The sequence below is a fragment of the Marmota marmota genome, unplaced genomic scaffold (genome assembly GCF_001458135.2).
Source record: "Marmota marmota marmota unplaced genomic scaffold, marMar, whole genome shotgun sequence".
NCBI classification, from domain to species: Eukaryota; Metazoa; Chordata; class Mammalia; order Rodentia; family Sciuridae; genus Marmota; species Marmota marmota.
Window position 1 is genome coordinate 19,646,882 of NW_026000164.1, and position 14,798 is coordinate 19,661,679.

Below are 14,798 nucleotides of genomic sequence, written 5' to 3' on the forward strand. Positions count from 1 at the left end.
GCCCACAGCCCCCCCCTCGGGTGGAATCCACCCCCCCCCACCCCCGGTTAAGAATCACTGGTGTGGACGCCACCTGTACTCTCTGGACTTCACTCTCCTGTCTCCTACCTCCAGCCTTCCTCCAGTGGTGACCATTGGAGGTCCTCGCTTTAGAATCTCAGCACTTCCCCCTCTGATTTAGATCTGGCACTCTCCACTGGGATCCACCCCATTCCCCTCCCTGTCTACTCCTTCACATACAACATGCCTCAACCCCAGCTTAAATTACTCAATTGATGTTTTCTCCCCCTCATTTTCATCTTCTTTTCCTCAAAATAATTGTTTTAGAGAGTCAGACAATTCCTTTTTCCTTTTAACCTATGTTGTAAGCTTTATCTTTCTTTTTTGTGTACCTTGATCCATTGTGCATTTATACTTCTTACATTTACGTTGTCATTATTTTCTAAACTTTGATAAAAACCCAGAATTCTCATGGAAGCCATCTTTTTGTATATTCTCTTTCCCCGCCTCCATGACTTGCTTGTGCCTTGTTCTCCCATTCCTTTTTTTTCTACTTCACACTCACACTCTTTTAAGTGATTCCTCTAAAATATCTAGGTTGTAAACTTGACCTTTCCAGAAGCTTAGATATATAATTGCTGCCCATATTCTTTTTATATATATATATATACACACACACACACACACACACACACATACATACACACACATACACATACATATATATGTGTGTGTGTGTGTGTGTGTATTTTTTAGTTGTAATTGGCCACAGTACCTTTATTTTATTTATTCTTATGTGGTGCTGAGGATCGAACCCAGCACCTCGCTCGTGCTAGGTGAGCACTCTACCGCTGAGCCATAACCCCAGCCCCAAAAGCTGCCCATGTTCTTAATTCCCTTTTGTCAGTCTGGTATCTTGTAACATTTTCTGTCTTTAAAATTATGTACCATCAAGTGTCACCAGATCCCGCATGTAGGACCATCCCTTACTGTCTACTTCTCTCCCCATCACACATTCTTTTTAATGCACTGTAATATGGTCATTATCTACATTCTTCCTGTTAATCTACATGTTTCTTTTTTTTTCTGTTTTTTCTTTCCTTGTGTATATTGATGATATTTTTCTCTCTTGTTTTTCTCAGCATCTACTTTAATCCCAGACTTAGAAAATCTAACATTCCACTCTGATACATATAGTTGTCTTCTCACTTTAGTGTCTCACCTCCACTCTTTTCTTCTTGGGTAACTTTGGTTCCTCTTAACCCTATGTCCGTTTTTTTGGTTTACGCCCTTGTTTTACTGACTTCATTGTTTATAGGTTTCCTAATTGTGATGCTATCAGCCCTGTATTTATTCAAATTTCTCCAAAATGTTATCAAGTCTATACACTTTTCATTTCACTTAGTTTCCTCCTATATTTTTTTCTTGCTCCATTTGTTATAATTACAGTGCCAAATCTTGGCAATATGTCAACCTTACATGACCTTTATCTAAAAGTAAATTTTACATTGCTTATCCACTGGTTTTCTTATGTTTTCCCTATTTAGCCTTGGAAAACTATTTTTATTAGCACCTATATACTCTTGTATCACCACTATTCATTCACTGATGTCTTCCTGTTAGGTACCTCTTTGTCTACATGCATTGCTTGATCCATTTCTGAATCTCTGCTTTCTTATATACTGTGCTGAGTTGCTTTCATTCTCTCTTTGTTTCTGATAAGATTCCTACCACTTGACTTGTTTTTTATCCACTTCACTGAACTTGTCACCAACTTTTCTATTGATTAGACTTTTCTTTATAAATGCATTTTCTTTTCGTCTTTCTTTAAAAACAACCACACTCCACAGTCCTCTTCCTGACTTAACTGCCATGAGCACAGGAAAGTTTCAATATCCTTTGCGCTTAAATAACAGTTTTTGGTAATAAACATTTCTATTGCATTATCTTAAATTTTAAACAGCCCCAATCCATCTCCCTTTAAAAAAAACCCAACATAGTTTCCAAATCATCATTAAAACACTGATGAAAACTTTCACAAATTTCTTGGTTATTTTAAAGGACACCTGCCTCATTATCTTACATATATTTCATTAATAGTAGACATGTTTGTGTGTGGTACAGAAGTTCCCATACTAAAATAAAGATCATAATTGCATTTTCCTTTTACACTGCAAGTAACAATGACATAATTTCAAGATAAATAACAAAAACGTATTTTTAAATGAAATATATAAAGAAGAAATGTGGAAATGTTTACTTACCAATTGACGAGTTGCTTAAGTTGTCCCACTCATATTTTGGGGAGATGACAGGAATATTGCATATGTTTAAAATCCTTCAGCATAGGAAGCGAGTCTACTGATAGAAGAGCTATGGCCACAGCAAAAATGTACCATTTCAAGCAGGCTTGTGTGCAAGCAATCATTTTTGTTAGCACAAGAATGGTAACTCGCTGTACCAAATTTTTCAAGCACATGATGTTTTATATATAAGAACTTTTCATGTTAAGCAGTATTTAATTTGTGTGACAGGAGAGCTGGTGATACCTGCATTCTTCTTTCTAGTCTCAGTCTTATTTGCCATATGGTACCTTGCAGATTCCAAACCAAACCTAATTCATACATTTCCTCTTTACCCAAACATCTCTTCCTTCCCCCTTTTCTCTCTCTTTTTAAAATACATGTTTTCTTAGTTGCTTCTCTCACTTTTAGCCAGTCTTGACATGATTCCTTAAACTCCCTTTGATCACTTGCCCTGCCCTATCTTAAACATTCTGAACTTCTTTTCTCCACAAACTCTGATACATCAGTGAATCTAGATTGATCTCTTGAGTTTTACCTCATCATGATTCCAGCCATCCTCAACTAGTAGAACTTATTTGTTATACCAAAACACTCTCTCATGTCTACTTTAAAAAAGATTAATCCTAATGTTTTCAAGGCTTCCAGCAATGGTTGCTTCAGGCTTTATCTTAATTTCTGACATTTCCTAGCAGAGATCAAGCACCAGCCACATGTAATCCTTAACACTTTTTCTGACCCCTGATCTTCTCCATTCTACACAGTTCTGAGACTGACAGCTTTGTCTTTTTAATTCATGCCTAATCTATAGTCTTGTCATTACACCTTCTTTTTATTTTTTTTAGTTGTAGTTGGACACAATACCTTTATTTTATTTATTTACTTTTATGTGGTGCTGAGGATTGAACCCAGGGCCTCACACATGCTAGGTGAGCGCTCTACCACTGAGCCACAACCCCAGCCCAGTCATTCCACCTTCTTAAAAACTGCTAATTCATACAATGTCCCTTTGCTTAGTGACTAGCCTCTATTTTTCTTCTGTCATGACCTTTGGCCTAAGTATGAAGCAACAGCCATTTGTCTCGTCAAACTCTATGATGGTTCAAATAATGTCATTCTGTCTATTAACAACTTGGAACATGGCTCTTCTTTTCTCTTTTTTCTCCTCCTTTTGCTGCAGACCCTTACATTTCCAAAATTTCTTATTTCAGCTAGATCATTCTAATGGACATAGTCTTTCTTTTGGATATGTATATTCAGCACTATTCAGGCTTCTTCTGTCTTCCTATTTCTGTACTGAATCTGTTTCCACCCTCCATGTAGTCTGGACTTTGCTAGGATTCCTGCTCTGATCCACATTAATCTCACTCCAACCTCTCATTCTATTTCTGCACCAATTGCTTCAAATCTTTTTTCCAGCAAGACTTTCTGGGCAGCCAGATACCATTCTTCATTTCTTATCTTGCCATTTTCTTGCCTTCCTCTCATCTCCCTTGGTTGATATCTGGTTTCACAGACACCCCTTTTAGAACTTTGGTTCTGCTATCCTTCCGTGTGTCTTGTCCTGGTCCTCTTCGATACCCTAGGTATTCTAACATTTTGCAAACCTGCATGCTATGCACCCCAGTCTAAATCCTAGGTCCCCTTCTCCTGACTTACATTTCAACTTCCATCTTTCTCTCTTCTCTCGATATATGTCTCAGTAGTTTCTCTTACACCCAGTTCTAACATGACACTTTGACTTCTGAACAAACTTGAACAGTTCTTCCTAGTTAATCTATAATCATAGTAATGAATACATTATTCTTCTCTAGGCATGTACTTTTGAGGTGCACTCCCTTAATGGTACCACTCAATTCTTATGAAGTACAGATAATCCGCTTACCAAATAAACTACCCACCCACACTCTCTAGTCAAGTCAATGTCTTTTACATTGCTGTCAGTATCTTTTTATCAAAATTCATCCTAATCTTCCCCTATAACCTTTCTTATCAGCCCAACTCTTAATAATTAAGTTTTAATTAAAACCCCAAAATTCATAAAACCACTGCCTTACTTCATAACTTAGTGGTATTTGTTTCAGATCTTTTTTAAAGAAATAAAATATTGCACATATAATTAAGACTTCCTGTCTTCCACTCCCCAAATCATTTACCACTTTCCTTTCCAAGAGAAATTCACTATCTTAATGTGCTGCTTAAAGTAATCATTTGTAATACTGTCTTAAGGGTTTTAAATTTATATAATTTTTTTTAATTCCCATCAAGACTTCAAGAACTAAACAGAAAGTCAGTAGAATGAATTGGACATAATTTTTCAATATTCATATGTCAATACACCACCAGTGAAACTCCACATCATATACAAGAAAGGGATCCTCATTAGAATAAGTTATACTCTATTTATTATAATTGGTCAAAATACACTCTACTGTCATGTATATCTAAAAAGAATTTAAAAAAAGATATCAAGAACTAATCTTACTTTCCAGAGCCAGATTTTTGCTCCTTTCATTATCTACACCACTCACTCCCTGCAATCTATAACACCAAACATTTAACCAGTTATGCCCCTTTTGAAATCTGACATATTTCTCAAGAACCCTCTAGGTCTCTTAAATCCATAGCTTCTTTGCCTTTTTACTGCTCTGACTACCCAGAACCCTGCTCTAATTCACACTCCCTCGTCTTATCACTAAAGTCCTTCTCTGTTTTCTTAATTATACTCTACCATAGCTCACCTGTTCATTTTGACCATCATTTCATCAGAGCCAAGGATATAGTATTCTCCTGAGGTACAAGTCCCTCATGATTCACATGATTCCTCAAGAAATAAAATTAGTCTTCTCTATAGACAGACCACTCACCTTGTAGACGCCCTAGCTGGTTGATCCTGATATTTGTTAATGTTGCTAGCAGTGCTTGTTTAGAATTTATCTTACTAAAATGCCCTTAAACTTTGCTCTTAACCAAAATTTTAATTAAAAATGTATGGCATCATGAGCTAGTCTACTAGTTCCCATTCTATCCAGGTCCTTGAACCTCTGTTAGATACCCCGTTCATTACCATTGAGCCTTCCCATTCAAGTTGACCAGTTGGGCCTAATTTGAGATCTGAACATTGTGGATCTCTTTTTCAGACACTTGATCTGATCTACCTCACTGCCCCTCCATGAATTCTTTTGTATTTTGTACATCAGTCCCTTAACTCAGCTAATAAATACTTCCTTCTTATTCCATCATAACCTAGGTTCAAATATGTGCCATAACCCATCAGTCTATAACTTCTTCCCTTATTCAAATCATTCATCTTACTTTGTTCCTCCATTTCTTTCCCCTCTGTTTCTTATTGTATCCTAGAGAATTATGCAGCCCTATCTATCCTCTTTGACCCTCCTTTCAGCTACCATGTACATGACCTTCTTACAGGTTCAATTGTTTCCTCTGGATACTTGCCTTATGTTGAACCCTCCCTGTACAGTGCACTGCCATCTCCCCTTGTGTCCTACTTTCTTTACTGTATTTGCTTGTACTCACAGTTCAGCCTAAAATCTGGTAGGATCTTGCTACTGACCTGTTTTTTATGCCCGTCCTACTTAGCCTCTTTCTTACCTCTCACTATATTGACCACACAGATAACCTCTAGTATTTTTCCAACAAAGCTTTCTGGACAGCAAAGCCTTACACCTCTGCCACATTCTTATCTCACTGTCTCTCCTTGTTAATACACAACTCTGACAAATTTTTAATTCCCATTTCCTAAAGTTGCTGTTCAGCTCATTTTCTATACTGCATGTTCTGCTTCTAGCCTAATTCACACATCCTCTCTCTTTATTTAGCATTCAATGTCCATCTTCTACTCTTTACTTCTTCACTATTTTTTATACAAATCTCCTCAGTTGCTTCCCTCACTTTTGACAAATCTTAACATGTTAATTTCTAAGTACATCTTTGATGTTCCTCTTATAGAAGGTTCTTCTAGATTTCCTTTTGGAGATTTCCCAGGTATATCCTAACCTTTCATAATGAAGGACATATATTCTTTTTGAGGTCTCCTCCTCTTCATGTCCCCACTCTTCCCTTCACTCAGAACCACTTTTCTGCTCTTTAGATGTGCTTTCCCCTTAGATAGCATCTAACTTTTCCTCTTCCTTTTCCATCATGACTTTTGGCCCAAGTATTTTGCCAGATCCCTCCAGTTAGTACATAGTCCTCATATTCAATTCAGCCATCTTCCTGGATTAACATAAAATCACTCTTCCGGACTTCCTTCACCCCTTGCCTGTGTTCTTCATCCTGTCACTCTTTAATGCCCTTACCCATTGGCCATTTCAGCACACTACCAGTTGCACCCTCCAGCCTCACCTTTTTGCCATTTTTAGCCTTCATCCTCTTCATTCTCTCCTTCTCTCCTATCCTTTCATACAAGTCTCCTCAATTGCTTCTCCAGTTTTCAGCTAATTCTAATGACAGTTGCTAGAAAAGGTTCTATTTTAGAATTATTCTTAATCTGCCTTCGTCTAAAGCAGTAGCCCCAAACTATAGATTACTAAAGCTCAAACTGACAGGGGCTATTCTGAGTTTCTGATTCAGTGGGTCTAAGGTCAGGGTCTGGGGAAAAAATTTATACTACTAACAAATTCCTAGGTAATGCTGTCATTTAAGAAGCATTGCCATTAACTTTCCCTTCAGCCAAATCCTTTAATTAAAAAGTTTCCACCAAAACATCAAAAATAAGTCTACTTTTGACGCTTGTTGTTCGGGTCTTTGTTTTACTCCCATATACTTATCATTGTAATCTGGCCTTATACCTAGCAAATCTGACTACGCAGGCCACTCTGGATCTTACTGAATTCTCCGTGCAAATCTGACTATGCAGGCCACTCTGGATCTGACTGAATTCTCTGTTCTGGGAATCTTTATGGTGCTGTGGTCTTTCTTATTACCATTCCACCTCAGAATCATTCTCTAGGTTATATAGTGCTCCTCTAAGCTTTAATCCCTCTTCTTCTATGTCTTTTGGCCCAAATGAGGCCTTCTCCCTCCAGTCAGTATCTGGCAGCCTTCAGATGATATTTTCATTTGTTGCTTTCCTGTTCCTGTCCTTCTTGATAACTTATCCAGGGACCAATGCTTGAGCTATAAAGTGTAAACAACAACAAACAGGAAAGGAAAGGGAGGAAGGGAGGAATGAACTAAATGAAACGCCTTATTGCCAAGCTCCCTTCATTTAAAACCTATGTTTCATTCAAATGGATTCAGTCTACTTTTGAACAGTGCTCCCTATCCAGCTTCTCTCTCCAGGATCTGACTTTGATTTGCCAAAAAACCTCCACATGATGGAGTTACTGCTTTTTTTTTTTTTTTTAATTCATTATATTTGCAAAACTTACTTATGCTTTCAGTAAAGTTTGTTTTTCAAAAAGATAATTGAATTAATGAGAAGGGAAATTTAATATAGTAAGTTTTAAATACAGGTTCAGATGATTTAAGGTGTTTAACATTGTAAATTGGAAAAATTATTATGTCCATTGGTCTCCTGTACAGCAAATTTTCCTGTGGTTCCAGACACAAGGCATGATTGTACTTCTGAACCTTTTTGCTGGTTGGTAGCAGCCATGTGATCAATTCTGGCGATCGGTATCACTTCCAAGCTGAAACTTTTCTTTGCCAGTGTGACATACCCTAGTGCTTTCTTCCCTACCCCAAAGATGCTTGCAGAGAGGGCAGCATTGAGAAATGGAGATTCCACCCAAACAGGACTTACAGTATAGAGGTCCTCAATGACTTAAGTTGGACCTGTCATATTACAGTTACTTCTGTGAGTAACCTCAGTGCATCATGTAAAGAGCACGTTACATGATATTCATTTGTTATCTCCCTTTGGTGACCTTCCCTCCAATATCTTAATTACACATGGCATAAACTCATCTCCCATCTATACATGGAAATAACAAATGAAGTTTTACTCTTTAGTTACATTCCCAGCATGATCTCCAGACACTCTTGTATGGTAATCTATTCTACAGAAAAAAATACTCAGAGCTCTCTCCTGGCTCTTTAATTCATCTTAATTCTTGTCTTTCTGATCATTTTAATTAAAAATCTCTCACCAAAGATTGCCCTAACTGGTCAGACCCTTGTTCTCTCATTGCATATGCTGCTTTTTGAAGTCTGGCATTAAGAGCCAACATTTGACCAAAAGACTCACATTATAAGGTCTTACAGGGTCTCCCACTCTGGGAAACACCATTTCTCATCCTATCTCCCCATGCAATTCCTCCTGCTCTTAACTACTCTTCATATAGTGCTCCCAAAACTTAGTTCCCTGTCTTCCCTTTCTTACTTGTGATCTTTAGTATAATTATCATGCCATATCCGTCTTATCAATACCTGCCAGTCTTCAAATGACTCCATCTTTTCTGCATGCTCTTCCACTCTTTCCCGATTGACCCTAGTGAAACCCTTGTTACCTATACAATTGCGGTTTTTTTTTTCAGCTGCCATCTTTAGATCATTCTCATGAATTTGATAGTTCTTTCTTTCATCTCCCTTGTTTCCTACATTATTCTGAATACATTTACATTCTTAGTTTAGTCCAGACCATAGGAGGGGTTCCTGCCACTGACCATGGCTCAGATCCATCCCATTTAAACTCCTTGGCCTTTCAGTCTATTGATCATAATTGTTCTTTGAAATATCATTTAAGCAAAGATTCTCACCCTCATGACAAAAATTCTTATTTAGCCATTTTTTCTTCACATGCTTTCTCCACCTATAGTTATAATCTAGCTTAACTCTCACCTACATATTCCTCATATTCAATTCTGCCATCTTCCCGTATTCTTCATTTTGGCCCTCTTTAATGCCCTTCCCTGCCCACATTTTGTATTATACCTCCCAGACTAAATCCTACTTCTTTTCTCCCTTTTAGCTTCTAGCCTCCATCTTGTCCTTTGTGGTATTCTCCCTAGGAAATGTGTGTTGCTTTTAGCCTATCTCCCCAAAGCAGGGTAACTTTTATGAGCAACTTTAATGACACACACTATACAGTAATCTACAATATCTTAACCACCTGTCCTACTTTCACATACCATCTCGCTACAAAATAAATGGATGCAGAATTCTTCTCCTCAGATATATTTCCTTCCTCATAATCTTCAATCATTCCCCATCTAATAGCAGAAATCCATTGTCTGGACAAACTACGTATTTATACTCTTGAATAAGAAAGCCCAATATCTCTGAAGTTGTCAGCAATAACTTTCTATTAGCAAATCATTTAATCATCTTCCTTATAAACTTTCTTTTCAACCAAGACCTTTAACCTAACAGTTTCTCTCCAAAGTTTCAAGACCTAATCTCCTGCAGCCTCCTACTCAAATCCTGTCTCTCACCCTATTTTTTCCCATTTCCTTTGTGAGTAAAATGTGACCAACTAGACCTAGTTGACACTGAGCTTATAGGATGCCCCATTTGAGATCTTTATTCTATACCTGCTTTGCCTATAGGCCTCCCACTATATCTTAGTCCCTTCCTTTGCTTCCATTCTCCCTTCTTTTTTTTTTTTTTAATATTTTTTTAGTGTAAATGAACACACAATATCTTTATTTTTATGTGGTGGTGAGGATCGAACCCAGTGCCTGACACATTCGAGGCAAGCACTTTACCACTGAGCTAAAGCCCCAGCCTTCCCTTTTCTTTCTTATTTCCTCCTGACTTTTGGCCCAGGAATGCTGCCTTATCCTCCAAGTCATCTGTCATTCATTAGTAACTGACTCCTTTACAGCGGAGGGCAACTTTAATGGTGTTTCTCTGTACTGTTCCTCCCTTCCTCCTGTTTGTCCTAGAGAAAAACCTTTTAAGTACCTTGAACAGCCCTCCTGCCATTAGTGTAGCATGCCCAAGGATGGAAGACTGTCTTCTAGGTAGGTGTCTGCTCATTTTGGCACTCACTGATCATCATGCTTTCACCCTCCTCCAAACTACACTGCATCTATCTGTTCCTTCTCAATTCAGTCCAGATCTGTGTGGACTGCTGCAGCTGGCCTGTTTCAGATCCACCCTTTTTACCCTCTTCCTACTCTTTTGCCCTATTAACACAACCCTTTCCTTTAATTATTATCCCTACAAAGCTTTCTGGACTCTTTTCCTAACCCCCCCTCTCTTATTCTGTCAGTCTTCCCTCCACTGAGGGATACCACTGGTTGAGACCTGACAATTTCCTTCCAAATTCCCCACTCTGACATTTGCTACATGATATGCTGTACACCCTAGCTCACTTCACGTACCCCTCTCCTTACTTAATTTCTAGCATCCATCTTTTCTCTAACTCTGCCTCCTCTTCATACAAATCACCTCAGTAGTCACCTCTCATTTTCAGCCAGCCCTCATAAGAGGAGCCTCACTTCTGAAAATAATTTTAATGTAGCTCTTCAGGACATACTTTCCTTATTCCCTTTGGTTATTTGCCTTTCTTATTTATTAAGTGCTCATCTTGATATTATGGTGGTGCATTTGGTATTGTGTTTTTGCCCTGGAAAAGCCACTCTTACCTCCTTTCTTCATCACCCAGTGTCAATCATCCTTTCTGACTACACTGAGATATTACTACCAGTGGTTTTTATTGGTGTTCATCTTAAATTCTCTGTAGCTTCTCATTGTATCAACCAAATCATTTAATTAAAAAAATTGCCACCAGACAGGCAATGGTGGTACATGCCTATAATCCCAGTTTGACTTTGGAGGCTGAGGCAGAAGGAATCTAAGGTCGAGGCCAGCCCTAACAACTCAAGTGAGACCCTCAGCAACTTAGAAAGACCCTGTTTCTAAATAAAAAATAAAAAGAACTCTGGGGATATAGCTTAGTGGCAAAGTACCACTGGGTTTAGTTCCCATTACCAAAAATAAATGCCATAAAAGTTTCAGGAACATTTTTCTGACCAGTTTTCTGTCTTTACTTCTACATTAAATTCAATCAGTTTTGTCTCCAGTCTGTGATCTAGCATTGTTTCTGGTTTTGTCTCTTATTCCCTTTCCTCGTTTGCCTATAGCCTCCCTGCTTAATCTGAACACATCTCATTATTACTTATTGTCTATCCCGACTCTTCATACTTGATCATGACCTTTGTTCCTACCATAGTCCTATCTCTCTCAGCTGACCTGTGCTAGATTTGTGTTAACATACACTTCTCTCCTCTTCCTCTTGAAGAAAATCCTACCTAATTTAACCAGTCCCAAGAATTTGATCACCCCTTATAATACTGAAACAGATTCTGCACTCTTGATAGGTATACTCTTTCCTATATGGGTCAGCTCACTACCATCCTCTATTTTCTGCATTCTCCTGAAACCATCAGACTCATTCTTAATAAGATTCCCACCAGTGGTTTGAATTAAGCACTCTCTTACCTATCTTGCCTCTAATCTTTCAGTCTCAGCTGCTCAGAGTCATCATAAAATAATTTTAAATGCAAGGTATTTCACAACTTGTTCCTAAACAAAATGGTTGCCAACTACCCATGGACTTTTCCCGTCTCTTTACTTTTGCTCTTCTACCAAGTTTTGAGATCCAACTGAACTGTTATATCCTGTCACTTAATCCTGTAAGCTCACACAGCACTTATTAAAATTTATATTATAGATAGATAAGTCACACTCCCACAAACCACACTTATTTAACTACAGCATAATCAGTTTTTAGAGAGGTCATGCCTCAGCCACCTTTTTTTGTCAGAAGTGTCTGCCACATTAGCTTATACCTTTATGTGTAAATGTCAGTATGTTGGATGGATGAACTGATGGATGGATGGAGTTTAAAGTTAAGATGAGTAGATGAAAGTCTTACTACCCAAGCTGTCATGTGTAATCTTTACATTTGCATCTATTCTCCTTACTCATCCCCCAAACTAGTGCTCCAATTTCTAATATTTTTTGTACCTGTAAGCCTTTCCTAAACCATGGATTAGACCCTAAGTATTCCTTCTGCCTAAATTCCCTCCTTCAAACAGCTTAGACAGTCCTATCTTCCTGAAGACTTCACCTTCCAAAAATGTGCCCACAACTCCATTTCTTAATACTTCCACCAGTCATCTCAAACATAAAAGATGCCCACATGCTTTTCCATTTAAAGACATTGACTTTATCAATATTAGAACCTCGTTATTGACAGTAATTACTAACTGTAGGTTAAAAGTTGACTTTTACAGCAAGTTCATTCTGATGATCCGTGGACTCCTGTCAGTCCACAGTCTAAAGATCGTATTTAATACTGAAACTCTGATGTACTTGGTCAGTGTAAATTTGACGATCTGTATGCTTTTTACATCAGTATTTTTTGCTTTGTCAGGTCCCGGAACACTGGTTGTTTTTATTTTTCAACATACACACCCTTTTGACAGGCATGGCAAAAAGCCCCCAAAAGTATCTTCCCCGGCTGCTTTGTTCACATCAATATAAAAACCGTTTGCCCATGTCATCTTTACTGTTTTAATCCATAGCATCATATTCAGTGAGACTGCCTTTTGGACCCATTCATTGCAGGCTGCTTTGAGAAATATAACCCTAGAAAATAGGGCATGTGGGTGTGTAACTTGAAAATGTGGAGCACAGTACTCAGCATGGATGGTGCTTCCTAAGTAGTGATGGAAACTTCAAACTTGCACTACCCACTGATGTGGGTTTGCCTGCTCTTTCTCTCCCAGTTGCAGTCACATTTAGCTGCACCTTGAAGTTTACGGTCCGGGACTGTGACCCTAACACTGGAGTTCCAGATGAGGATGGGTATGATGATGAGTATGTGGTGAGTCGACCCTGCAGAGCTTTGACACCTTTACAACACTAAGTACTTATGCCTTGAAGTGTTTTTCTAGGAACAGCTGACATGAACCATGGGCTTCCTGTTATTAAACAGATTACAGCTGAGGATGACCTGAACTAATCCTATTCTCTAATGGGATTGCATTATGGCAAAGAGAATTAAAATTGACCACTTCAAGATTGGTTAAAACAAAGAAACTCAACCCCTTTTCCCCTTATATCTTGGTGTTCAAACTAAAAATGGTTTGGTTGATACAATGAGAAGTTACAGAGAATTTAAGGTGAACACCAAGATATAAGGGGAAAAGGGATAATTAAGAGATGGAAATAATTATATGATTTTTTCATGAGATAATAATATATGAGATCAGTTTCATTAAAAGTGGGTTGTATTATTTCTGCTTCAACACTTTTAGTTTGCTTACTGCCAGATCAGGGACTGAAAAGCCTTCACAGAAAGGAGGGAAAACTTTAAATAAAAAAACAAACAAACAAACAAAAAAACCTGTTTGTGAATGTAATATTTAGAAGGTACTGAACAACCTGAAATGCATAGTTGGGTGTGCCATCAGGACTGCTGTGCACTTCAGGGCTACAGGTGGTGATCTGACGGATGTCCTGTTTTCTTACTTGCTTGTGTTAAGGCCTACAACATTAGGTTTATACAGACTACATAACTTAAACTATTGTGGTAACAGAGTTTTTCTTAGGCCCCAACAGGGATTTAACATAGAATGATAAATGATTATGTTCCTTCCCTCTTTGTTCTGTGCCAAAAAGGATTTTTATTTATCGATCCTTGCTTATTACCCCTAGCTGGAAGATCTTGAAGTGACTGTGTCTGATCACATTCAGAAGGTTCTGAAACCTAACTTTGCTGCCGCCTGGGAAGAGGTGGGAGATACCTTTGAGAAGGAGGAAACCTTTGCCCTCAGCTCTACAAAAACCCTTGAAGGTGAGAACAACTTTGCTGCCAGTGTTATTGCCTGATAGCAGTATCAACCTAATAGACATATATATTATTCCAGAACTCCTTTTTCTTTAAATCCTTCATAACTCATCTACTTAAAAGGCCAGGTTCCTGTCTTCGTCATCTAATTAAGTCAACTATTTTCTAGGCCAGTACCCTCCCTATATGCCATCTATACCCCTGTTTACCCCCAGCTCCCAAGACACCCCAGAACAGCAGCAGATCACTGTGCTGAACTATTCTAATACTGTTGCAAAAACCTTCTCTACACAGAAGCTGTCAGCAATATCATCACATTTCTGGGCATGCAGCCATGTGAGAGGTCAGATAAAGTACCTGAGAATAAGAATTCCCACTCACTCTATCTGGCAGGTAAGAGACTTGGATCACATTTCTCTTAAATTTTGTTCCAAATTTAATAGGAAGGGATGTGGATGAGCATCCTGTGCCCTGCTATTGTCCATCATCCCATTATGTGAGCAAGAATTTGAAGTACAGTCAAAATGAATAATTTGTTTTGCATGCCATTCTTAGGTTCTTTTAAGATGTATATCTGGACCAAGACACTGAAGTCTCACACAGCTACCAGTGCTGCCTCTCCCTCGGTCTTTTGAATACTCCAAATCAATATTATTCAAAGCCTTCTGTGTGCCTGGTCTCATGGGACTATTGTTAAAAAATAGAATTTATATGAAGGATTCAATTCC

The 14,798-nt window shown here is 38.3% G+C and overlaps 1 protein-coding gene across 1 annotated transcript in view; it reads left to right on the forward strand.

Annotated features, from left to right (window-relative positions):
* The window catches only part of Copg2 (COPI coat complex subunit gamma 2), a 95,261-nt gene that overhangs the window by 79,779 nt on the left and 684 nt on the right, over positions 1 to 14,798 (forward strand). Inside the window, exons 16-18 of the mRNA XM_015493826.2 lie at positions 13,007 to 13,104; positions 13,938 to 14,076; positions 14,365 to 14,463. Of these exons, the coding sequence (XP_015349312.1) occupies positions 13,007 to 13,104; positions 13,938 to 14,076; positions 14,365 to 14,463 (336 nt within the window). The remainder of the gene's footprint in view (positions 1 to 13,006; positions 13,105 to 13,937; positions 14,077 to 14,364; positions 14,464 to 14,798) is intronic.